At 42.6% G+C, this 27,391-nt stretch overlaps 1 protein-coding gene across 1 annotated transcript in view; it reads left to right on the top strand.

Annotated features, from left to right (window-relative positions):
* Positions 1-9,363: 9,363 nt before the first annotated feature.
* Positions 9,364-27,391, top strand: part of SLC17A9 (solute carrier family 17 member 9) — a 39,366-nt gene continuing 21,338 nt past the window's right edge. The window contains exon 1 of the mRNA XM_075176721.1: positions 9,364-9,615. Coding sequence (XP_075032822.1) covers positions 9,473-9,615 — 143 coding nt within the window. The 5' untranslated portion in view covers positions 9,364-9,472. The remainder of the gene's footprint in view (positions 9,616-27,391) is intronic.

Genomic DNA, 27,391 nt, shown 5'->3' with positions numbered 1-27,391 from the left:
GGTACCGGAGAGGCCAATGGACTAAAGGGTGTGAAGCAGGAGGGGGTGGTCAACGGTGTCAAAGGCCACTGAGAGGTCGAGGAGAATCAGGAGGTAATTGGCTGCTAACAAATTGACCCCAGGGACAGACACAGTGGGCACACACACACACACATGCATACAGGTACAGACACAGTGGGCACACACACACACAGGGACAGACACAGTGGGCACACACACAGGGACAGACACAGTGGGCACACACACACATACAGGGACAGACACAGTGGGCGCACACACACACACACACACACACACACACACACACACACACACACTCAGGAACAGATACAGTGGGCACACACACACATTCAGGAACAGCTCAGTGAGCACACACACACATACAGGAATAAATACAATGGGTACACACACATACTGGGCCCCGCCTACATGAGGCCACTTTCAGACGTTTTTCCAGGGCCACTTTAAGTTCCCTTGGTAGTGGTTTGAGAAAAATGCCCAAACAGCAGGCGTTTTTGAGCAAACCACTTGTTTTCAATCCAAACTACATTTTCTTATGCATTCACTGTAGTTGTCACTTATTTTGTGTCAATTTTGTCTTCATTAATGTTTTGTAGTGTTTTTTACTTCAATTCCTGTCTGCGTTTTTTGTGTGTTTGTGGTATGTGTTAGTTTAATTAGTTTTCTGTTATTTTTGTCCAGTTTTATATTCATTTTTATTTTCTCTGTGTTCTGTCACAAAGGGGAAGTATGGAAACAGTAAAAGACACGCATATTGAAAAAATCTTGTGGCCATGGGTGCCAAGCACATAATAATGTGTGCAGGGCAAAAATTACATAGGAGCAGATGTTAAAGATGCCCATTCTTCCCTGATCTGCTCAGAGACTGAGGAGGGTCTAACCTATGAAACGTCTATCGATCAGAGAGGGATTCTACAGACAATTTCTCTCTAAAAACTCTAATCCTGTGGACAATCCACATTCCATGCTGCTGTTTCTCTCCATTTCTCCTAACCTGATTATTCTGCCTGTCTTTGTAAAGCAAAAAAAAAAAGAGAACGCTAATAATTTAACTAATCACCACATCTAAATTATTTGCCTTTCTCCAGCAGTTTGCTGTGATATATTGCACCATCTGTATGTTTCCCAGGTCTTAAAACCAACATTACATTTTGCCTTAGATATATGGACAGTTTGCAAACTGTATAAAAAATGGCAGCTTGACAAAAGGTAAAGTCTTAGGGGTAGATTTATCAACCCTTCTAAAAAGGAAAGTGGAGGCATTCCCCTTTGCAACTAACCGGCCTCTAGCACATTCTGGAAAATGGTAGCTAGAATCTCATTCTTTTTTTACTGAAATACATTGTAGTATTACATTTTAAATGACAATGACAAAGCAAATGTCATTCTGATTTTCAAAATCAACTCCTAGATAAAGCTGACCATACACCCCAAAACAAACTCACGCCCCATAAAAATCTGATTAAATAATAACTACCGGGCATGTTAAAAATGTGTGTTGGAGGATAATAGTTATTGGTCTGTTTGGGAAAGGTCACCTTCCATTCACTACAATATAAGCTGAACTAGCAAATAACTTCTAATTTAGCCACCACCTGTGTGGTTGGACAGTGACCCTGTTGCTTGGGCTTCATGCCATTGTTTTAATACAAGAGGTTTTTTTTATCAAGTTGTAAAGATATAATGTTGTTTATAGTCAATACAAAATCAAATCTGTATGACCAATACATTTAGGTGAGGGTTCAGCTAGGTTGGACATTTTTTTGTCAGGTATTTTCAATTGAAATTGATTGTTGCAAAATAGCAGGGCCCTGTTCTCCTTTGGGACCTGGCTGTGACAGATTATGGTGTGCTATCCGAGGCAAATTAATGGATGGGTAAAGTGACCGCATTAACAAATAGCGTCCAACTGGTCTACACAGTCACAAACATAGGTAGCATACTCAGCATCAGCTTTTTTTTAGGTCTTGGAGGGCTCTTCACACACCCCAAGGCTTTGAGCGTGAGATCACTCTTGGTGGCCCTTTACCAGGGGTGCAACTCTGGTGTGAATGCCACTTGTGTATATTGTTTTTCTGACCTTTGTGTAGCACATGTCGGCTCTCACAAAATGTTGCTATGAGACCCATAATCATGTAGTCATACCCTTGTGCCCATCGGGACTACAGCCTACCAACTATGTATAGAATTAGTGTGTCCTGGTGTCACTGGTAGCAAAAAAACCAAGTCCTCTGCATAGAAGAGCACTTCTTGCACTATTACCGTTCCTACAGTAATAATTCTCATTATTACTGTTAGTACGGTAATTTCAACGCTGATTTTTTTTCTCACAGGTCTGAGAGCTGCGAAATCCACTTTAAAGTTTCCATATTAACGGTAATAGTGCACGGGCAGCATTACTCATCATCCGAATTCCCCCCAATGCGTATCATCTCAAGGCTATTTTCAAAGTGTGTTTCTTTTTTTATTTTCTTTTATATGAAGGGTGCTGGGGTGCTGGGGTGCCCCCCCCCCATTCCATCTTTCCCTTATATTCCCATTCATGTTTCCCTTTTCCTCTCTTCTTTTGCCTATTTGTTACCTTATATGGAAATGTAAGAATTGTTATAAAATTACTGTTTATTTTTTTTATTTTTATAATTTTTTTTATTAGAAACCTCTTTTCCCATAGAAAATGCATTACAGAATCTCGAGAGGTTAAACAGAAATAAATAACATGTGTTTACATACAACAGGTGCTCTCGTATATTTATCTATCTAATACTGCAAAGATGTTATTTTAACTTTTCAAGTTTGAAGGGTATAAAGGGTGGGGGTATACAGGGACCAAAGGGAGGGGAGGGGGGGGGGGGTAAATGATTCACGCATCCAATGAGAGAACAAGTATGCTTGCTTAGGAGCATCTTTCCATGTCTAGATTCCACTAGAACTGGAGTGGAGATTGATTGTGATATATGGCCCATGGGGTCCAAATTTTGTAGAAGGAGACGGAGGAGCCCCTCAGAACACTAGTAATGTGTTCCATCTGGTAAGTGTGCCAGATCCGACTGCAGACCATCTGGAGTGTTGGTGGTGTGGAGCTTTTCCAAGAGGCCGCTATTTGACATGTGGCAGCACTAATGATGTGCCTAAAGAGTTTGTGAGCAGATTTAGTGAGGTCTGGAATGGGTAGTGGCAGTAAGATGTGCTTAGGGTCAGGTGGTATGTGAGCATTTAGGATTGTTGAGGCTAGAGCAAGAACTGCTGCCCAGTATGGGCAGATCCCGGGACAGTCCCACCATATATGCATGAATGTTCCCGTCTGACCACAGTTTCTCCAACAATCAGCGCTGGTCTGTGGGTATAATTTTTGTAATCTTTGTAATCTCGGGGGGACATAATACCATCTGTGCATTACTGTTTATTTTTATTGTTCTGGGATCCACATATATTTTGCCACAGTTAATTTAGAAATACAGTTGAAAACAATAACAAAAAAATAAACAACAAAGGTATAATTTAGTGTCTGGGAACAATGGATAACAAGCCATGAAGGTCATTTGAAAATTGGAACAAATATCAGATTATCCGCAACTAATTTAACTGGTTGCAATCATAGGACTGAAATCTATGCTTTATCACCACTATCACATAATTTGATATAATATTATAAATTATGTCTTATTATTATTACTGGTTGCTCTGATAATATTATAATGTATGTATTATTAGTGTTGCTGACATATATTTATAAACTTGTATTGTATGGGTTAATATAAATGTAATGTATTAATACCGAATAACTGTATTAGTATTTTATGTTTAATAAGCTATTGAAATAATTTTTAACATTGCAAATAATTATGTAAAACAAATAAAACAATTGTAAAAAGAAGTATATGTGTATGAAATGATAAGTCTGGGGGAGATGATATAGTAATATTATATGACAATATTGGGGAGAATCTTGTTTTGGTATGGGAGGAAGATGTGTTTAGGGGATGATTAAATTATTATAGAATATAAGGGAGACTGAAATGTTGTTATATAGGGGCAGAGGGAATTAAATGACAGAAGCAGATGGAACAGTAATAGAACGATATGCGATGAAGATGGAATGATATCAGAGGGCTTTGGAATATATGAGATGGAGATGTGATTATATGTGGATGGGGATGGAATGACATAGGATGTATGATATTGGAAGGAGAGTGAATGGTATGAAATGGAATTATATAAGGAGAGATGGAAATATATGTTTTATATATTTAAATCTCAGCTGTGTGCAAAAGGAGACAGACTGTACAATAGCAGAGCTCACTATTTGCTCCAAAACCAGTACTGATTTTGAAGGACTGTTGTTGCTGTCCTGTCCTGCCAGTCATTTAACCCGGCATAAGGGAAAATTGGGATATTTGTCCCCTTCTTCACTTTACGTCCATGCTGCTCTCCCCAGTTAGTGGTGTGCACATCATTTCATCAAGGGAAGACGTAGGGAGATCTAGGTGGTCAAGTAGCGGCTGTTAGGTGCTAGCTACGCCCTCCATATTCACAAAGACAGGTAGGTAAATTTTCTTTAAAAACAAGAAAATGATCCTCTTGCCATAAAAGAGAAGAAAGAACAAAACAATCTACCCCAGTGTTTTCAATCTACAGTTGAATCTAAAATTCCAATTTAAAGAACTGTGAAGTGCAAATTTTATCTCACTGAAGCAGAAACTTCACTCAAAGATGAATGTCCATAAGAAGTGGGAATGTCCATAAGAAGTGGATTTACATCTGCAATACAGGTAATTAGGAAGAACTTCATTCTCAACAGTCTTGGAGGCAAATATTGATGTACAAAATTAAATTGAATAAGGAAATCCTTTGTGCTCCTCATAGTGAAGAAAATAGCTTCAATAACCTACGTCCAATCATCTTCAGTAAGTGATGGAATCTCTACTGACCATGGGAGGTCAACAGGAGCCAGAAGATAATGCAGAAGGACAATTAAATAGATTACTGCATTGAAAAGTTACTGATCACCATTATATATATCCTTATGTAGGTTCTGCTCTGAGGAATCACAACCGTCAATGGAGATAATTTAAGATGCACACAAATACTGAGGGGTAGTAATATATAGTTTATAATACCAGTAATTTATTGCAGTTCAGTATTTAATACAATATCCAAATTTTGACCATGCCTGTTATTCATGTTTCATGGACACTATAGTTTACCTCGGTTGCATTTTTAGTAATTGCTGTCAGTTTCTCCATTGAACACATTTTGTGATCTTTGTTTTGTTTACATTCAAACTTAAAGAGATCTTGTTTCATTTTTGGCCGGCTTCTTAATACCATGCAGCATGAAAGAAATAGCATGTTATTTGATGTTAATAGGTCCGTTTAATAATTATTCCCTTGGCCTTGGTTTAATTCTTTCTTTATAATATTTGTTAACAATATTTGTAATGCATCCATATATTATGTACTTTTGGATAGTCCATACAAATATATACACCAAAGTGTGTGTCAGAATTATTGTCAGAAACCTATTATCAGGGCACATGTACTATTATATGTAATGGGTGTCAGCAGCATTGGTGGTAGATGTTAAACCATAAGAAGCTTTTAGACTTAAGCAATTTTTTGGTTTTATTTCAGAACTTGTAACAGATGATGTATACATATATACAGTTGGTAGCAGACGTCTTTACAGTTCAACTGTCACTGGAAGAACCTGCTGAGAGCCAAACTTCCTATCTGTGCATGCTCAGTACAGCGATGCGGACGACTGGGGGCTGCCCCACTTCCTGTCCTTACTAGACCACAAGGGACACCACTACCAAGATAGCAGACGAAGCATAGTGCTCCATATTAACAAGAATTCCAGCCCAGCCTTTATAAACACCCTACAACATTGCTGTCTGCCTTATGTTGTGATACCAGTCAAGGAGATGTAGCACCCCCAAGTGTGTGTGAGGAAAGTAACTTGCAAGCAGACAATGCGTAGAAAAAGTGCTTGTCTGCTTGTAAGTTGCTTACCATACAAACATGGGTGAATCTGAGGACATAGTAAAGATCAATTATCTACAGCTACATTGGCTCCTTTGTTCATACAACACTGTTTATGAGCCTCTTTTGGAGGGGCGCACGCAGGGGGGGTTTTCTGAGACTCAAGAAACCCCTCCCCTCCGCTAACGAAGTGCCCCACATAGTGGCACTGTACTATATAGCAGCCACGGCACTGTCAAAGATGCGTCCGCGGCGGTGCTGTATTGTGTACAGCACCGCGGCTGACGCTTCTGTGACAGCGCCCCGGCTGCTGTATAGAACAGTGCTGCCGAAACAGAGCAGCTCTCGCTGGTTTTTTTTTTTTTGGGGTATGGGGAACCTCCCCTAAAAATCCTGCGTGCGCCCCTGTTTTGGTTCATCTCATTCATAAGTGAGGTAAAGCTGGCTTACATACAGTTACGAGCAGTTATGCTTGTACTCATGCTGTTCTTGATCGATTGTTTACACCGGGCTTGATTGTGCAGCCAGTTATACCCAGTGCTGGGTAGGGCTGGCAAGAGGATTTATGGCTCTGTACCACACCTGCATTTACAGCTCAGGGAAAGCAGTAAGAAAAGGACGGGGCCACTTTTGGTACAGTAATTAGATGTTCTAAGCACTGAACAGTGGTTGTATATCGTCAGTGTGGCAGTATACTAAGTCCCACTGCCAAATAACACCAGCAGGACCACTGTTTACCACACAGTGGGGAAAGTAAAGGAGGAACCTAATTCCTGCAAGAAACTGTTGGTTAGTACAGAGTTCCAATAAGAACACAAGTTCTTAGAAATTATTAAACAATTTGACGTTTTGAGAGTATTCAATGTTATGAAGTATGATATGCTCTGCAGATTATAGTAATATATGTATTGCATTCCTCCCAACATTTAAAAGTACAAAATAAACCCAGCTGTGGTACAAAAAAGTCAGCACCCAATCCTTCCAGATCCATCCAACCACACCCAAATTGAGACCATGCACAATTTTCAATAAGCCACACTTATTATTATTATTATTAGTTTGGATTCTGCAAAATGGATCAGTCATGCCAGAATTAAGAACATTATGAAGTTTTGGACTGCTATTTACAGTGACAATCATTGATCCCTATGGAGAAACAGTCAAAGCAGGCTCAAAGTTTTTTTTTAGCATAACCTATGATGGAACATAGAAGTGAGAAAGTGCAACATGTCCTACTCTCTCCTGTCCATGTTCTGCAAGCTCAGGTAATTTATAGGGATCAATGATCCCTCTCTGTTCCATTTAATAAACAATACCTTCATAGCAGAGGAAGGCAATCTGTGGCTCTACATAAGGCCTGTCCAACCTGCGGCCCTCCAGGTGTTGTGAAACTACAAGCTCCAGCATGCTTTGCCAGTAGACAACCAGTTGATAGCTGGAAGGGCATGCTGGGACTTGTAGTTTCACAACATCTGGAGGGCCGCAGGTTGGACAGGCCTGGTCTACATCTAGTAGACAGACAGGAACAGGGCAGAACATAGACAGGAGAGAGTAGGACATCTACTGTGAAATTACAAACCCCAGCATATTCTCCCTACATATGCTATCAGGGCAGTGGGCACATGGACAGCTGGCAGAAACCTGTTTTACATTGTGTATATTAACCAGTGGAACGCCAGATTTGGCAGGACATACCTGGACTTATAGTTCCACAGAAGTTGGGAAGCATGGATTGCCTACCTCCATATCTCCGAGCTTCACGTCTTCAGGAATTGGACAATCTGTATGCAGAAGGGGGTATGGCAACATCGCTTTAGCTCATAACAAGTCCCAATCAGGGCAGGCCCAGCACTTTCAAAGTGCTAGGCTGCCCTCTTCCCCTCAAAACATTATTTAAGTGCTGCACACACCTGCCCCTGCGGCATTGAATGTGTATGCCTTACACCTGTCCTAGAACTGTAAAAAAATTCCTGATCCTTTTGAAGTCAGAACTGTGCTCTTAAATCGGGAAAGTTGAGAGGTATGCCCAGAGTCATAACTTAAAATGTGAGAAAGAAAAATGCAGCCCCCCTAGCCCTCAATTTTAATCAAATGAATCTAAATATTCATAAACTGCGCCCCCCTTCAGCGCTGCGCCCTGGACTGTCACCCCTATCACATAACCCTAGCTACTGGACTGTCACCCCTATCACACAACCTAGCTACTGGACTGTCACCTCTATCACATAACCCTAGCTACTGGACTGTCACCCCTATCACACAACCCTAGCTACTGGACTGTCACCTCTATCACACAACCCTAGCTACTGGACTGTCACCTCTATCACACAACCCTAGCTACTGGACTGTCACCCCTATCACACAACCCTAGCTACTGGACTGTCACACCTGTCACACAGCTCTAGCTAGTGGACTGTCACCCCTATCACACAACCTAGCTAGTGGACTGTCACCTCTATCACATAACCCTAGCTACTGGACTGTCATCCCTATCACACAACCTAGCTACTAGACTGTCACCTCTATCACACAACCCTAGCTACTGGACTGTCACCCCTATCACACAACCCTAGCTACTGGACTGTCACCTCTATCACATAACCCTAGCTACTGGACTGTCATCCCTATCACACAACCTAGCTACTGGACTGTCACCCCTATTACACAGCCCTAGCTACGGCTCCTCTGCTTTATAGGGGAGTTGGAACTATGCAATATTGTTCAGATAACTAGGGAGATTGATACATCATCTACACATTGTTAGTTTGTAGAAAAAAAAATGCACTGTAAAAGAAAAAATGGTTTAAATATAAAGCATTTAGATACATTTGCCCTGAACTACTTCAACCAATCACCAAGTTAACTGTTTAGTGCAAAGTAAACAATAAAAGCAAGCATCTCATTGGCTACTGTTTACTGAACATATGCACCTAAAAGCAATGGTAGTAAACGAGCTTTAATGAGTTTTGTTGAGTGGTTGGATACTAGTGGTGCCCAGTTAATCGGTCCACACAGGGTTTAGCTCAAATTAATGACAGCTTGGTAGGAGAGCTTGCAATCACACTATAGCTAGATTATACTTTATGTTGTGAAATATGGGTTTAAGCTCATGCATGAAGTGTGTCACTGCTAGCATGACTCCAGTATTTGGAATTATTATAATTTCACTGGTAGTACGCATGATACACTTTCCCTATGAGTTAAATGGGTCAGTTGTTCTACAGCCTGCTCTCCTTTCACAGCCCGGACACCACCAGGAACAGGAAACTAGATTTACACTGACACGTGGAAAAATAGTTTCTCTCTGGTGTAAAAGAAAAAAACAGCTTAATCCCTCCCCCTAGATATATGGTTTTACCTCCAAATGAGGCAGGCCTGCAGTTAGAGAGAAGAATGTCAGGGAGTCAGAGTGCGTGACTCTCTGTAGGATGCTTCTCTGTGCCACTAGACAGCTTCACTTCTGTTACTGAATGGCCTCTGTTGGTGCTGGAGGCAAACATGTCTACAGGAGTGACGTGGTACGACTACTACAACAAGACAATCTGCCATCCCAGCTCAAGACTCAACCTGTGGATCGAATGAAGAGGAACACTGGTGACCCTTATTGGTCCAGGTCAGTGAAGAGACTGTCTATTACCGGTCACTATCCCTCAGAGCTTGCAGTCTAATTTACATCACAGATCATTTCCCTGTATATGTGGCCAGCAAGCTAAGTCTCACCAGCTGCTGGAATTATAAATCTCAGAATGCACCTTTAACCTCTTACTGGCAGGCAATGCTAAGTCTTGTAGTTCCACAGCAGTTGTTGACCCATAGGTTGCCTAAGGCTTGTTCTAGTTCAGGTTTGTGGAGGAAAAAGCGACACAATCTTTACAGTTTTGTTGAAGTTGTACATAAATGTAAAAACTTACAGATGTTGACTCAAACTTTGAAAGCTGTATGCGGCATTTATAACATCCAAATGAAATTTACGCTTCCTAAAGCATATTTGTTCTCTACTTCATATATAAAAAAACATTGCTGTGAAATAAATCTGAAAAATATAGTGCCTGCAAAATGATCTTTGTTTCTTGGAATGTGTTCTTGACTCATCCATATTCAGTTCCTTATATAGATTTGGGCCAAATTTACACGTACTTGAGTGTAAGTTGTGTCACTTCATTTACTGAGCATTCAGAGAAGCGTGAATCTTAGGATACGTGTGATTCTGAATAGTACACAACATACGTAATTTTTTGTTGTGAGAGACGATTAAAATGTATCCTACGTTAAAAGCATATGATATGCTTCAAGCGTAGTGCTCCACGGACAAAATGCTTAATTAAATCTATTTTTTACTCATTAACCCATACACGCCGCCCAAGGGTTTGGGAATAGCTAGCACAGGGCTAGGTAAATCTGGACAGGGAAGGGAGGGGTGTTGATCACACTGGGGAATCCAGACTAGTACTGACCAAACTAAGGGTGGTTGGTCACTATGGCAGGGGCAACCCAAACTTCCAGTTTCCCTGCTATAGTGTCACCATCCCCGTCTGGCATAGCCTAGTGCTGGTACTGGTAATTTAGGAGGGACAAAGTTGATTTTGGCAGTGTTTGGGCTGTTTATTGGTTGTTGGTCTTTGTAGTTTGGGGGGGAGGGTGCACGTGCCTTTTACATTTTAAACAAAAATGTTGTTCTTTAAACACAGAGCAAAGTCCATTCAGAGGGTCATCATCATCTGCACAAATCCTGCATCAGGGGGAAGCAGCCGCAACAAATGAGCCTCCTGGAGGCAGGCGTATCTGCAGCTACTTTCCCCTCATCATAGTACATAAGGAGCGTTAATGCACTCTACGCTTGTCCACCTATTTCCTTTCCATTCTGCCTCTTTAAGCATAGATGAGCGCAAGGAGGATATAGGTCTCAGACTGAATTGTAAATCTTTGTAGTGTGTATTTTATGTTTACAATTTAGACTTATGTCTGACTGTACATGATTCCCTTGCTGTATAAGTGGGCCTAGTTATAGTGTAGTACATAACTTTTGTGCTTTACATTTTTCAGGACAGAGACATTATTTAGGCTGTAATCTCAATTTAATAATTTATCCTTTTGTTTGTAGCAATATGTCCAGTTAATACTTTTGGTTTGATTTTACTATATACATAGGACACATTTTTTTTTTTTGTGTCCCTATTTATCCACTTGTTTTTCAAATTGAAGTAATTGATCTAAATTAAATAATGTAAATAATGCATGTTTACAGTATTTTAAAATAACGATTTTTTTTTTCTTAATATTGCGAGGCAGTTATTAAAAAAATACAACCCTCTATGATGTCTTCTGTAGTATTTCAGCTGCATACTTATTTGGTCTACCTGTCACGGCGGAAAGACATCATCACCATAATCATTTATTTATATAGCGCCAGCAAATTCAGTAGCGCTTTACAATTGGGGACAAACATAGTAGCATTATGGTTACTATACAGTAGCTCTCATAAAACATATGATGTGATTTTCACGGTTTTTAGGTTTGATGTTGCTTCAGTCTGCTAGCGCTGAGGACATGGTTAGAGACTGCTCTGGGCCCAGTGCTGCCAACCCCTTTAACCTCAGTTATTTAATTTTGAAGTGGGAAAATATAGGAGAAGACCACTGCTACTGAGTGATATTGGTGATTCTGGGAGCTGTTATTCAAACAGTGAGTTTTTTGATAAGATGATCACTATTTTGACAAGACTCCTCTCAATTTCCATTTCCGCAATGCATGGGAACATAATATGGGCGGATCACAAATCTAATCATTACACCCTTTTTAAAATAGTGCTATGTTAAATATATATGTGAGGAATGAAAGCCAATAGTGCCCTGTTTACATTCCTTTATCCAGGACATTCTCTGCCTGAATAACTAAGCTGATTCTTTGTTAATTTACACCTTCGGGTGTGCCCCAGATATCTTTATGTTGTCTCATCCAAATTGTGCAATTGTTATTTAAATTAGGGCAAACAAAGGTTATTATACTCTAAATAGAAACCAGCACACTGTTTTATGTCAACCAAACACAGAGCAGGCAGGGCCCTTGGGCCCTTTCTATCATTGCATCAGTCAAGAAACAAATGTGTGTGCGTGTATGTAATATATATATATATATATAATAATTGTTGACACCATAAACTGACTATTCTTCGATACTAAAAACAAGGTCACAATTATTCAAGGTTCAGAGCACATGCGATGTGATATCATTTTTTTGTTGTGGCATCACTTTAATTTTTATTTAAATGTAAGACAATTTCAGGTTTTCAGGTTTACTTTTGTTAATCCATAGTTCTATAACTCCAAATCAGTTACAATGGACTGACCCCCATTTAAGTAGATTTCCATTGCTCCATTGCTGTATGACTATGATCAAGGGTAGATCTGTCTGTACTTCTAGGGTTTAATCAGGCCCTGATTAAACCCTGATTATCAGGGGTGGAACAATTGGTGCAGCAGCTTTGCGGCTTCTATGGGGCTGGGTGATGTTGGTCTGTCCGTTACGGTAGACAGACCTTCTCTAGCTCAGCTCTACTCTTCTGATACATGCAGTGAACTCCTATTTGGGCTTTGCAGTAATTGGTTTGACTATACATGTGCCAACTCTTGCACATGCTAAGCAGAGCGGGGGCTTGCGGAGCCAATCGCTGCCCACAAAATTTTGCTATGAGGTACAGTGATTTAGTTTTATGCCCCTAGTTTGATAATCCCCTGTGAAGTGATTCAGCGTCACTTGATCCTTTTGTTAGAGTGAAAAGGTGTTTAAAGCCTTTGCCAGGTAGATGGGATGCTTGGTCATGTATGGTACATGCTTTATTTAGCACCATAGTTCCCAAGTATTTCACTGTACATTGCCCTGCCCGTTTTGCTGTGTAGGAAAAAATGTTTCCATCTGAAAGACTGAGGCTTTAACATTTCTTACTGCACAGCAAAATGGTCAGGGCAACTTATAGTGAAGTACATGGTAATAACTATGCAAAATACAGTATATACCGTAATATAATTGTTTATACACAATGACCTTCTATTTTGTCTGTCACAATTTTTTTTTTTTTTTGTGTGGATTCTTGTTTCCTCTTCCCTGAGAAGTTCAGCAGTTCGATCTTCAAGGGAAGTGCCATAAGTCCAAGTATCCAGGGGAAGCTTCAAAAGACCCCAAGGCCCCACTCCGTTATTGAAGGGGACCCTAAAAATATTAATTTTTTCAATGGTGTTTCAATGTGTGTTAATACCGGAGGGTATATGCACAAACAGAAGTTCTTTTGATATTGTCCTTTTGTTTCTTCCAGCATTGGGCACAATAACAATGGCACTTCAATATAATTGAGTTATGTATTACTACAACTATGTATTCATTTTTAGTTGTTATGACTGTTTTGTTATTTTAATAACATGGCAAAATATGGGAAGAAGAGGGGAGCGATCAGGATTGGGGCCTACTGGGGGATAGCCCGGTCCCCCAGCAGGTCAGTCCGACCGTGAATAAGGCCATGGTCTGGAATCGAACTCATGACCTCAGTATATGTAAAGATAACAGAAGTAACTGTGGGAAAGTGGAATAAATGGGTGCTGCTGAGTAATCTACAGTCGTTATTCCTAATTTACAATGTACAAAATGGCCAAAGCGTGGTGTAGAATCCTCATTCCTGACCTCAGGCCTCTCAATTTGTTCAAGTGCTCATAAATTTCTGCCAAATTGCATGGATTTGCACAGGCTGATGAAAGGGCTTGAGTGGAGCAAGACCTTCTGTGCAAAGCACAGTGTAGGTTTATCTGTGTCTCTACTTGTGCTGTGCAATTCAAAAATGAGATTTAATTTTGCAGAGTAAGATTATAGAAATGTGATCTAGTGGGAAATGTGCATCTTTAGTGGTGGTCCTAACTGCACAGATCATTCTTTTGAAGGTTATTCTGAATATACTTACAACCAGATGTAGATTAACTGGACGGGATCGTCAAATGTGCTCTGTTGCACCCTGAGCCTGACAGTAATATATAGAGGTGTGCCATTTGGGAACAAATGATGAAGATGTGGGGGAACCAGAAAAGCTTTGTGCAAGATATTTCTAACAAACTCATGTTCCTTTACCATATCTGGCCAGGAACATCGATATTTGTTGATTCACTTGTCATTTTGTCATGACTGGAAGTTTGAGATTGGATGAAGTTGGTTCATTTGTGAATGTGTCACAATCAAGGGTTTGGGCGGACACGTTCGGTCTGCTTGAGTTGATGCTACCCTCCTAGGGGCGCAGAGTCTAACAGAGACAGAGATATTTGCCAGGGATCTCCGCAAAGGAATTTGGACTTTGCGGCTCCCTAACCGCAGGTAGCGGTTCTGAAAGGAGGGCTACAAGCGAGACCGAGAGGAGAACCAGGCAACTGGAGCAGGACGGATACTGATAGGAGAAATTGGGAAGACATGTGAGAGTGTGTGGTGGAGCGATGATCTGCAGCTAGATAAGGCACAGAGGTCCTGGGTAGCTGGGAAGCCCCTGGAATCAGGATTACAAGGAAGTGCAATAATCTGCTGGTTGGTGTGACACAGGTAGTAACTAGAGATGCTCAGTTCTCCGAGAACCGAGCGCACCCAAACTTCGCGGATCTAAGTACTGCCCCAAGCCGGCTCAGTACTTTCGCGCACCCTCGGAAGTGAAAATGAGCCAAAACCTCATAGTTGCATCGTTGGATCTCACAAGTTTTGGATTCTATAAGTACCGCCCTCCACGGAGATCCAGAGCCATTTCACTGAGAGACATAGAAAATGTAGCAGGGTTGTTGGCTGTCTCCAGTGCAGTTGGACAGTGTCATTAATGAAAGCGAAATATGAGGGGTGGCAGTGCTGTTGGCAGTCTACAGTGACATTCTACTGTGCCATAGCTCATACAGAAACAGCATGGGTGGCAGTGTTCTTGTCACTCTCCAGTCTGTCATGATGATACTAATCCCTCTACGTCATGTGCTAAAGAATATGTTCAAGTGCATAGTGGTGTTTTAAGTCAGGGAAAAAAAAATATAAAAAAAAGTTTGTACCTTTTAAAGAAAAAAACACCTCTCTAATAAAAGTGAAAGTTTTACTGTTAAAAAACATAAAATTGCCAACATGTGATTCTAGCCAAAATATTAATAAGCATACCAGCATCAGCTAGCTCCTTCTCTCAGCTAGATCCCATCACATGCAATCTACACTCATCATCCTCACCCTCGTCAGTGTACATCATCCTCACACAATACTAATTCATCCCCACTGGAATCCACCATTACAAAAGTCTCTGTACTTTGATGTAATTGCTGGTAATGGCATTCCCTGTGGAATTTTGTAGTTCATTTTACGACAGAGCTCTCACGATTTTTGGGCAATTCTTTTACACCAGACCAAATGTCAAAATGTTGTGCTGACTCATCTACATCACCACTGAGTGTCTTGGAAAAGCTAAGTTTTTTTTTTCCCCCGCAGCAGTTGCTAAAGAAACCGAGGGAGGATGAGTCGTTGTGTCATGTACCGCTTGAGCTGTTAGCTTGCTGACCAGGAGCTCATTGCATCTCTTGAGATCTGGGTCAGCTGATAAGAAAGCAAAGACATAGCTCTTAACCTAGGATCATGCACAGTTACCAAAATGTAGTGATCTGATTACAAGATGTTGATAACTTTCGGATCCTGGCGAAGCGAATAAAGTACTAGATCTACAAGTCCTACATAGTTAGCGGAATTGCTTAGTTTCATCTCCTCCTTCATTTTCTCTAGCTGCCTCAAGCAAACAGTGTCTGAACTCACTTCACAGATGACTACTTCAAATGGTTTCAGCACCTTGCACAACAAGTATTCTCCATTAGTCCAGCGCAGTGGACTAAAGTACATTTCCCCTTCTGACAGGATGGACCGCCTATGCCACCCTGTCTGTTGTTGCTGGGAACCGGCTGGGCTTACTTTGCCACCGTCCCCTTTCGTTATTTTGAATATGCCCCTCCTGCCACAGTAGGAGGAGCATGCTGCCACCCCTGGACTCCTTGACTGGCATCCAGTACTGGGTTTCTTCTGGGTAACTGTCACTTCTGGGGTACCTCCTTGCTGGTGTACCTGGGCTGGTACTCCTGACCTCTTACTATGGATCAGGGTTGCTGTGGATGGTTCCCCCCCTGGCCTATCACACTGACCAGAGCTGCAGGGTTGCAGGCAGAGCGGTGGTACCGGAAAAGCTGGGTCCAAACCTCAGAAACAACCGGGAACAGATTAGATTTTGGGCCTAATCTAATTAACATATTGGGCCTTTCTTCAGACAGTTCAGAATACACATTCCCACAGAATGTGACAAACCCCAAACAAGCCATTTCCACACATCACAATACACAAAAAGACTTCCATCCACAAAGGCTTATTCTATGAGATATATACCTTAAGAAATAATACCTCTTGAAAGGATAAAACAGAAAAAAAGAAATTTCTGCCCCATGTCTCACAAATTAAAGATTTCCCTTACCAAAATATACACAATATCAAAAATAAGTGCATGTGCAATTATATGAATAAGCGCCCAGCGTTATTTCCTTTAAATTAATTTATACCAGAAGTTATTTATAAGTGATCCAGTCACACCCCTCAAATTCGTTTCTTCATGCAGCATCTGCAATCTCCTACATGCTGTTGCAGAATACCGAAAATGACCGAAATTATTTCTGGACACAGCATCTCCTGCATGTCATTGTCATTTTTTAAAACATTTGGTACCACCAAGTTGATTGAGCAAAACAGGAAATGTGATGGCATTATCCCAGCTGTAATGCTGTCACATATTGGTGGTGTTATCACAAATGACACATATCTTCAGGAGAGTCCAAGTGGGATAAGCCATGTTGCAATGACATCCCTTAGTTTTTCCTTGTGAGGATGAAAGAACAGCAATAAGACATCCACGCTTACTCCACAAGCCATGACATTGGGAAAGGAGGGGAAATGTATATTAGTCCAGCGCATTGCAGAATACTTTCTGTGTTCGTGCTGAAACGATTCAAAGTAGTCTCCTGTGAACTGAGTTCAGATACTGATAGCTTGAGCAAAGTGCTTCCCTTAATTAGACTTTTGGAAAAGCACCTTGAAAAATTGAAGGAGATGAAAGAAATTACGCACTTGTAGATGAAGTACTTTAATTGCTTCGCCATGATCGAAGAATTGTCAAGTTCTGGAATCGTATCACTCCATTTTGGCGACTATGCTTGATCCTAGGTTTAAGAGCTATGTCTATTTATTTCCCGCTGTCCCAGGTCACAAGAGATGCAATGAGCTCCTGGTGAGCTAGTTGACAGCTGAAGTGGTACCTGACATGATGGCGTCCCCTCCTTCAGTTTCTCCGGCTACTGCTGCTAGGAAAAAACTAAGAGACCCAAGGATGATGCAGATGATTCAGCAGAACATTTTGAGATCTGGTCTAGTCTAAAAGAATTGTTCAAAAATTGTGACCGCTCTGTTGTAAAATGAACTACAGATTCCACAAGGAAGGCCTTTACTGGCTTTTAGATCAAAGTACAGAGACTTTTGTAATGGTGGATTCCAGCCAGGATTAATTAGTTTTGAGTGATGATGATGTACACACTGAGGGTGAGGATGATGACAATGTAGATCGCAGGTGCTGGGATCTAGCTGAGAGAAGGAAGCTAGCTGATGCTGGAATTCTTATTAATATTTGGGTAAAATGACATGTTGGCAATTTTATGTTTTTCTACAGCAAAGTTTCACCTTTATTAAAGATGTTTTTTTTCTTTAAGAAGGTAAAAGCTTTTTTTTTTACATTTTTTGTTTTTGACATTTATGTTAGCGACTTCCTTAATGGTGGTTTCCCACGTGGCTGAATTAATATTGTGTTAGGATAAAGTTTGTTTTCAATCATCCTTTCAGTTGTTTCTCTCTCGTACCTGTGACCACATACTTTCTTTTTCACTGGGTTCACCATCTCCAACCCGCCGGGGCTCACCGGATTGGTCTGCGTCTGATAAATACACGCATCCCAGGGGGTCAGCGCTCGTTGCCATGTATTAGCTGCAGAATTACCACAGTTGTCCAAGTAACGGGTGGAGCGATCAAAGGAACCATAACTGATTTAATGAGCCATTCTCAGTTTCACTGTACCGGCCGTGTGCTCTGGGTGGCGGCGATCTCCTCGTCTTCATCTTCCAAATCTTTATCTCTAGAGGCCGGTGACACACCCATTTGTTTTCTCAGGTGTCTTAGCTGTTCTCAAAATTGGACATATTTATCGTCTTGCCTATATCAACAAGGAGTGCAACTTTTGTGGTTGAAGTGCTTGGTTTGTTCAGGCACCCACAAACCAAGCACTTCGACCACAAAAGTTGCACTCCTTGTCGCTGGAGTGCGTGGTTTGTTAAACCATACATGTCATTTTCAATCTCATCATAATCATCTATTTATTTATATATATATATATAGCGCCACTAATTCCGCAACGCTGTACAGAGAACTCACATCAGTCCCTGTCCCAGTGGAGCTTACAGTCTAAATTCCCTAACACACACACACACACACACACACACACACACACAGACTAGGGTCAATTTGATAGCAGCCGATTAACCTACTAGTATGTTTTTGGATTGTGGGAGGAAACCGGAGCACCAGGAGGAAACCCACGCAAACACGGGGAGAACATACAAACTCCTCACAGATAAGGCCATGGTCGGGAATCAAACTCATGACCCCAGTGCTGTGAGCAGAAGTGCTAACCACTTAGCCACCGTGCTGCCCACGATATCTTCCATAAGGATGGGTGGGAGGGCCTAAGGGCAATTCAATCTTGCACCACTTTTTTTTTTTTTTCTGCCACTGCTGTGTGGAAATGTTTCTTAGATGTGCTGTGAACTCCGATGTGTTTGTGCTCGCTGCATTATTTGTCCGAAAGTGTATGAAAATAATATTGTGGCCTGTGAAAATTGACTGGAAATTAGTGTTTATTTAGGTTAATAATAATGTAGGAACAAAAAATGAGCAAAATTATATAATTTTAGCAATTTTTCAAAAAAATACAGATCCAAAACACGCGAGGGCGGTTTTGCCAAAACACGAAGTTGATCCAAAACCAAAACATGGGGGTGAGTGAGCATCTCTAGTAGTAACCCTCTGCAGCAGGATAGTGAACTGTAGCACCAGTTTGCAGAGAACTAAGACTGGTAGTAACATTCTGCAGCAGCAAGACAGCTGGAGCTAGACTAGAACACGTCTAGACAGGTGAGGAGACCTGAAGATCTGGCTCCGGGGTAAAGAGGCAGGTGCTTTTAATAACTCTAAAAGAAAAAATAAGTTCTCACAGCGCTCCAAGAATCAACTGCTGTCCAAACCAGTTCTGATGTAAAGCACACACTAATTTACAAACAGACACTTCAATATAATAATTAAAGAACAATTCAGGCGCTGTATATATCCTATTGAGGTTAAACAGAAAAGAAAATATATAGAAATACTTATGTTCGTATGGTGAGAGGTTCCTTGATGGTTCTCGGCCACTGTTTCTCATATGTAGTAGGAGGATTTATGAAAAACAGAAAAAACAACACTAATAGTGTGATATTGTATGCACCTGTTAGTGTTACATTTATATTTATTATAAATCATAACCTTAAGTTTTATGTACAGTTCTTGTGGATATTCCAAAAGGTGACCCCAAAAAAAGGAAAAAAATAATTTTTTTTTTACTTATTAATCCTTTCACACGTGCTGCCCCCTAGTGCCACACTTCTTACTAGAAATTTCCTTTTTGTAGTCGCAATTAGCAAGAATCTTGTCTTTTTTTTTTTCTCTCTTCTATTTTCCTTCTTAGATCAATTTTCTTATCACGTGGATTGCATTTATAAAGAGAAAAAAAATACATCTAGTGTAATCCAGCTTCAGTTTTTTTTACAAAAACTTTAATTCTCCAAAACACTCACATTTTAAAAAACACCTTCAAACATAAAGCATTGGTTTGTACCAGGGCTGGACTGGCCATCTGGCAGTTTTGGCAAATGCCAGAAGGGCCAATGGCTAGATGGGCCGGTTATAAGCTGGCCGGCCCCGTTACTCGGCGTACAGACTGTCATGCCAGAACCCGGCATGACCGTTCTGGTCAGCAGGAGGAATCTAATAGTTGCTCCCAGTCCTGGACAGGGCATAGCCTGCAGAGCAAGCCGAGGAGCTCTAAGTCTCATGAGATTTATTAATCTCGTGAGACGGAGAGCTTCCCTTTTCACTTTACAGGAAGTTCCCACCCTGACGGATGTCAGAAGCACAGATAAGTACAGTTGACTGGGGGTGTTGTAATGTGTCTGGGGGGGCGTGATGTGGATGTGGAGTGCCTGATAAATGTAATGTTTTATTATAATGTATGTATTAACGCACCATGTTGACCACGCCCCCAACATAATGTAGCCACGCCCTTGGCTGCGCCGCCGCTGGGCAGCGGCACACAGGTTTTTTCCTGCTCATCAACAGAGGTGCCAGGGCTGATTTTTAGTCCCAGTCCAGCCCTGGTTTGTATGGTCACTTCTACCAGAATGGATCTCTGAACAACAGCAGTGGTTAAGTGATGTTTCCAAACAAACGTCCCATCTGTGAACATTAAGATTGCTAAATACGGACCTCCTTTCCGGTGCAAAACATCCATTTAATCTCAGGACTTTCACAGTGTGTTTAGATGAATGCTAGCTTTTAGCATACTTTGCCACTCTCCCGGAATGTCTGGGAGACTCACGAATTCCGGGTAGGTCTCCCGGACTCCCGGGAGAGTAGACAAGTCTCCCGCATCCTGTCCGTCAGGTGTCAAAATAACGCGATTTGCGAGGAATCACGTTATTTTGGCCCTGTGACAAAATTACACTTTTAGTGCAGGGGTAGGGCCAAAATGTCGCAAAAAAGTAATAGTAAGCAGAACTGTAAATTGCTGTCTTGTGCAAAGTGTTTCCCCCCCCCCCATCATAGTTTAAGAATACTTTTGAGGGGTCCTCCAATGGAACTACCAGGAATTACTGTAGTAGCAGGAACCAAGTAGTGACCCATGCTCATCCAGTCACACTCTGTCTCTCTCTCCCCTCTCTCTCCCCTCATACATACACATATATATATATATATATATATATATATATATATATATATATATATACCTTTGTTACATTTAAATCCATCAAGTAGCCTTCAATGATCTTTAAAATGTAGTAAAATACCGGGGTATACCTCACATCTGTTACATGTCCCTAGTCGGAAAGGGGCACTACACAGGAGCATGACTGTGCCTCCTTTGGGTGTACACAGTGCTTCCAAAGTGATGGGCTGGCCCCGGCCCCCTTAACCTCCCTTAAAAATACCCCATTAATACCATTTGCACCTACCACTGGCATGTGTGGCATTGAATGGGGCGCTTGTCATATGAGGACTGTCCTGGAATTCGGACAAATGTCCTCTCTGCGGTACAGCCCCTCAAATTGTCAAGAGCCGCGGCGGTACGCTGCCTCCTGGCGTGAACTAGCAGCCGGCCACGTGCTTTAGTTTCTGTGCTCTGATTTTATCCTTGTGGCATAGATGTAGGAGGGTGTAGGGACATCCTCCAACTCTAGGGGGAGCTCTCATATTATTTTAACTGGTTCATTTATATTTTTATACATGCTTCCTGGTTTGTGTTCTTACCTATGCTAGTTCTAGCTAGTAATTAATTAGCAGCCTCCTGAGCCTAATTGTCAGCCCTGTCCTCCTCTGTCCTGATTGGCTCTTGGTACTATTTAAGGCAGTGAGGTCTGCAGCCTCACTGCCGGTTATAGCTTCTGTTACCAGTCTGCTGACCTGCTCTGCTCTGCTCCTTGCTCCTGTCCTTTGGATATTCTGTTGGATTGCCCGTGTTTGACCCCTTGCCTGGATTTGGACCCTACCTGTGTTTCTTGTGACCCCGACCTCTGGCGTGTTTACCGACCTTCCTGTTTGCTCGTGACCCTTGATCTCGGCTTGTTTATTGGATTCCCTGTCTGCTGCCGGCCCTCAACCCTTGCCTGGACTTCACTCCGCTTTCTCGGGTTCTCCCCAGCCGGTACGCACTTCACGACCCTCTGTCAGTCTGCGGCCCAGTCTGTCCCCACCACTAGGGGCTCCAGTGGACACCTGACTGGCAGAGTAGATTCCGGGTTGTGCAGTATCGGCTAGGGGGGTTCCTAACATAACCGACCCAAAAGACATTCTGGAGACGAAATTGGGATGGATAAAAGCGGAACCAAATCGTCTCCATTCCAAGCCCTGACAGGTCATGTTGAGACCCTGTATCAGATGGCCTGGGGATTGTCCCAGCGTTTGTCCGCTCAAGAGGAGGACTCCCAGACTACACTAGCCATTTCCGGTTCCACCGATGAACCCAAGTTAAATTTTCCAGATCGGTTCTCCGGAAATAAAGCCCTGTTCCGGAACTTTAAGGAAAGTTGCAAGCTCTTCTTTCGGCTGAAACCTCGGTCTTCCGGTTCGGAACCACAGAGAGTCGGGATTGTCATCTCCCTCCTGCAGGGTGACCCCCATTCTTGGGCCTTCACCCTGCCGCAGTCTAGTCCTTTCTTGCAATCTTTGGAAGCTTTCTTTAACGCATTGGGTCTGCTCTGCGATGACCCTGACCGAGTTGCCTCCGCTGTAGCTCATCTACGGGCTCTAAAGCAAGGACAACATCCTGCAGAAGAATACTGCGCTGAATTCCGCAGATGGTCACCTGACAGTGAATGGAATGATCCCGCGTTACGCAGCCAGTTTCGCCTTGGACTGTCAGAGCAGATCAAAGATTCACTTGTGCAGTATCCTTTCCCCACCTCGTTGGAAAGCCTTATGCAACTCGCCATTAAAATTGACAGGAGGATCAAGGAGAGGAAGACAGAGAAAGAGGCATCTTCCTTTTCATCTGCATTTATCCACGGATGAGGAGGAGCCTATGCAGTCGGGGGCCTATCGCCTCTCTCCTGACGAAAGAGACAGAAGACAGTCACAAGGCCTATGTCTTTATTGTGGTAATAAAGGCCACTTCTCCTGCTCTTGCCCTTACAAACTTGAAAAAGGAGCATGTCTGGGAAAGGTCCACTTAGGTCTGCAAGTTGTTTCCCAAAAGAATGCTGTCCTTTCAGTGCCAGTTCCGTGGCCCTGTCGGCCTTCATTGATAGTGGAGCTGCAGGGAAATTCCTCGACATCGGGTTTGCCCGCTCCGCGGGAATTCCGACTTTGAAGCTTAAATCTGCCATTACCGTTTGTGGTTTAGATGGGAGTGCATTGCCTGCTGGCAATACTACTTGGGAGACCCCATTACTGCAACTGAACATTGGGGCTCTCCATTCAGAGTCAATGACCTTCTTCCTTATCGACTGTCCGTCAGTTCCATTGATCCTGGGCCACCCTTGGCTTTCCCGTCATAACCCTGTCGTGAATTGGGCGAAAGGAGAAATTGTCCAGTGGAGCTCTTATTGCACACAGTCCTGCTTAACTCTGCCTCTGCGTGTGATTCAGTCCATTCCGGAGTAGCTTCCCTCACAGTATCATGAGTTCTGGGATGTGTTCTCCAAAAAGGCTGCTGACACCTTACCACCGCACAGTGACTTCGACTGTGCCATTGAGCTTATTCCTGGTTCCAAGTTACGCAAGGGACGCTTGTACTCCCTCTCTGGTCCAGACACCAAATCCATGCAGGAATACATTGATGAAAGGCTTCATCAGCCCATCTAAATCTCCAGTAGGAGCGGGAGGCTTCTTTGTATCCAAAAAAGACGGAGGACTAAGACCCTGTATTGACTACCGAGGACTGAATCTCATTACAGTCAAGAACACCTATCCCTTTCCTCTCATCTCCGTATTATTTGATCCATTAAGAGGTTCCACAGTCTTCACCAAAATCGATCTTCGTGTAGCATATAACCTCATCCGTATCAAAGAAGGAGATGAATGGAAGACGGCATTCAATACGCACTCTGGCCACTACGAGTATCTGGTCATGCCGTTTGGTCTTAGCAACGCACTTGCAGTATTCCAGGACCTGATTAATGAAGTTCTTCAGGAGTTCCTTGATTGTTTTGTGGTCGTCTATTTAGATGATCTCCTCATCTATTCTAAATCCTTATCCGTACATCAGGGTCACGTCAAACAGGTTCTACAGAAATTGCAAGAAACCACCTTTTACGCCAAACTAGAAAAGTGTGAGTTTGAGGTGCAAAAGGTATCCTTTCTGGGTTACATAATCTCTTCTGAGGGATTCTCCATGGATCCAACTAAGGTTCAGGCTATCTTGGATTGGGTGCAACCAAACAATCTTAAGGCGGTACAGAGGTTCCTGGGCTTCGCCAACTACTATAGAAGGTTCATTCGTGGCTTTGCTGACATCATGGCTTCCATTGTCGTCCTGACTTGCAAAGGAATGGATCCAACTAATTGGTCGCCCCAAGCAGTAGCCTCATTTGAAAGCTTGAAAAAAGCCTTTGTGTCCGCTCAGGTCCTTAGACACCCGGATCCAACTAAAGCATTTGTTCTTGAGGTCGATGCCTCTGATGTCGGTGCCGGTGCTATCCTATCACAGAAGGACCTTCATACTCATCGTCTACACCCATGTGCCTATTTCTCACGTAAGTTCTCTTCAGCAGAAGCTAACTACGATGTCGGTAATAGGGAACTATTGGCAATTAAATGGGCCTTCGAGGAGTGGCGGCATTGGCTGGAGGGTGCTTCACATCAGATCTCCGTTATTACAGACCACAAGAACTTACAATATATTCAATCGGCCAAACGTCGACAGGCCCATTGGTCGTTTTTCTTTACCCGTTTCAATTTCGTGATCACCTACCGATCAGGTTCCAAAAATGTCCGGGCAGATGCTCTGTCCAGAAGCTTCTTGGCACACCACGTTCCAGTCACAAACCCAGAGCCTATTATTCCGTCTTCCATAACCCATGCTGGGTTAACCCAAGACCTGAGTATCACACTTCAGAGATTTCAAAGGTTAGCCCCTGATACTACTCCGGAGCGGTGTCTATTTGTTCTAGTCCATTTAAGGAAAGCGGTTCTTGCAGAGTCGCATAATAGTAGGACTGCCGGACATCCTGGAATTCAGAAGACGCTAGAAATCCTTTCCCGTACTGTCTGGTGGCCATCATTGTCTGATGACGTCAAAAGTCATGTCCTCTCGTGTGAGGTTTGTGCCAGGAATAAAATCCCCAGGACTCATCCAGTAGGCCAGTTGGTTCCATTGGCCATTCCCGCAAAACCTTGGACACACTTGTCTATGGACTTTATAGTCGATCTGCCACCCTCTGCAGGACACAATACCATTTGGGTCGTGGTTGACCGGTTCAGCAAAATGTCACACTTCATACCGCTAAACAGACTTCCTACTGCTCGAGATTTGGCTGTCTTATTCATCCAACATATTTTCCGTCTCCATGGACTCCCTACTGATATAGTTTCCGATCGGGGTTCCCAGTTCATAGAACAATTCTGGAAATCCTTTTGTACCCTTCTCGGAATCCAGATTAGTTTGTTATCTGCATACCACCCTCAGTCAAATGGGCAAACTGAAAGGGTTAACCAGTCCTTAGAACAATTTTTACGATGCTACACGTCGGAATTTCATGATAACTGGTCCTCCTTGTTAACCTGGGCAGAATTTGCTTATAATAATTCATGTCACTCATCTACATTTTACTGCAATTATGGTTTTCACCCCAGATCTAATTCTTTGTACTCGCTCAAGTCCGCTGGTGTTCCGGAGATTCGCTCCACTGCCAGGGATCTCAAAGTTATCTGGAAAAAAGTGCTGTCATCATTGAGACAAGCCTCATTTGTTGCAAAAAAAAAATTCTGACCGCCACCGTACCACCTGCTCCCTCAAAGTGGGCCAGAAAGTGTGGCTTTCTACAAAAAATATTAGGCTCAGACAGCCTTACAGGAAGTTGGGCCCTAAGTTCATCGGTCCGTTTCTCATAATCAAGCAGGTTAATTCTGTTGCATTTAGGTTAAAAATTCCTGGGTCGTTGAGAATCCCCAACACGTTCCATTGTTCTCTGCTCAAACCTGTACTTTACCCAAGTCCATATGGACAGAGTTGGAACAGATCTAGAAAATTTGTGGTTCAAAGCATTCTTGATCCTAAAAAGGTACAGGGTCAGGTGCATTTCCTGGTGCAATGGAAATATCGAGGTTTGGAAGAGCGGTCTTGGGTTCCGCGAAGACAACTCCATGCCCCTAAACAGCTAAAGGAGTTCAAGAAACTTCCGAAGAAAGCTGGGTGTCGGGGTTCCTTAACCCCTCCTCAAGAGGGGGGTATTGTCATGAGCCGCGGCGGTACGCTGCCTCCTGGCGTGAACTAGCAGCCGGCCACATGCTTTAGTTTCTGTGCTCTGATTTTATCCTTGTGGCATAGATGTAGGAGGGTGTAGGGACATCCTCCAACTCCAGGGGGAGCTCTCATATTATTTTAACTGCTTCATTTATATTTTTATACATGCTTCCTGGTTTGTGTTATTACTTATGCTGGTTCTAGCTAGTAATTAATTAGCAGCCTCCTGAGCCTGATTGTCAGCCCTGTCCTCTGTCCTGATTGGCTCTTGGTACTATTTAAGGCAGTGAGGTCTGCAGCCTCACTGCTGGTTATAGCTTCTGTTACCAGTCTGCTGCCCTGCTGCCCTGCTGCCCTGCTCCCCTGCTCTTTGGATATTCTGTTGGATTGCCCGTGTATGACCCCTTGCCTGGATTTGGACCCTGCCTGTGTTTCTTGTGACCCCGACCTCTGGCGTGTTTACCGACCTTCCTGTTTGCTCGTGACCCTTGACCTCGGCTTGTTTATTGGATTCCCTGTCTGCTGCCGGCCCTCGACCCTTGCCTGAACTTCACTCCGCTTTCCCTGGTTTTCCCCAGCTGCTACGCACTTCACGACCCTCTGTCAGTCTGCGGCCCAGTCTGTCCCCACCACTAGGGGCTCCAGTGAACACCTGACTGGCAGAGTAGATTCCGGGTTGTGCAGTATCGGCTAGGGGGGGTTCCTAACACAAATATGGACTTTCCCTTCTAAATTCGGACAATTGAAAATTATGCAGTAGGTATAAGGCCTTCATTCCTTATTCGCACCTGAAATACATTTCTTTTCAGATTTTGATGCTTGGTAAGGTATTATAAATGTTTTCGTAAATATTGCTCCTTATAACTCTTTGTAAAGAGCATCAGCAGTGACAGTTGATTAAATATTAGACTATAATTGACTGACTACGCCTTGTATCCTCCTGGGCTTTGTGCCTATTTTTAAGTTGTATTAAGTTTTTTTGTTTTTTTTCTACAAATATTTGTTTAAAACTTGTTGCCAAAATTGTCTACAGATGTCTATATTTTATCACTGGAAT

The sequence above is a fragment of the Mixophyes fleayi genome, chromosome 6, assembly GCF_038048845.1.
Source record: "Mixophyes fleayi isolate aMixFle1 chromosome 6, aMixFle1.hap1, whole genome shotgun sequence".
In the NCBI taxonomy this organism is placed as follows: domain Eukaryota; kingdom Metazoa; phylum Chordata; class Amphibia; order Anura; family Limnodynastidae; genus Mixophyes; species Mixophyes fleayi.
Note: the sequence above shows the minus strand (reverse complement) of the source record. Positions and strands in the feature narration are given on the sequence as shown.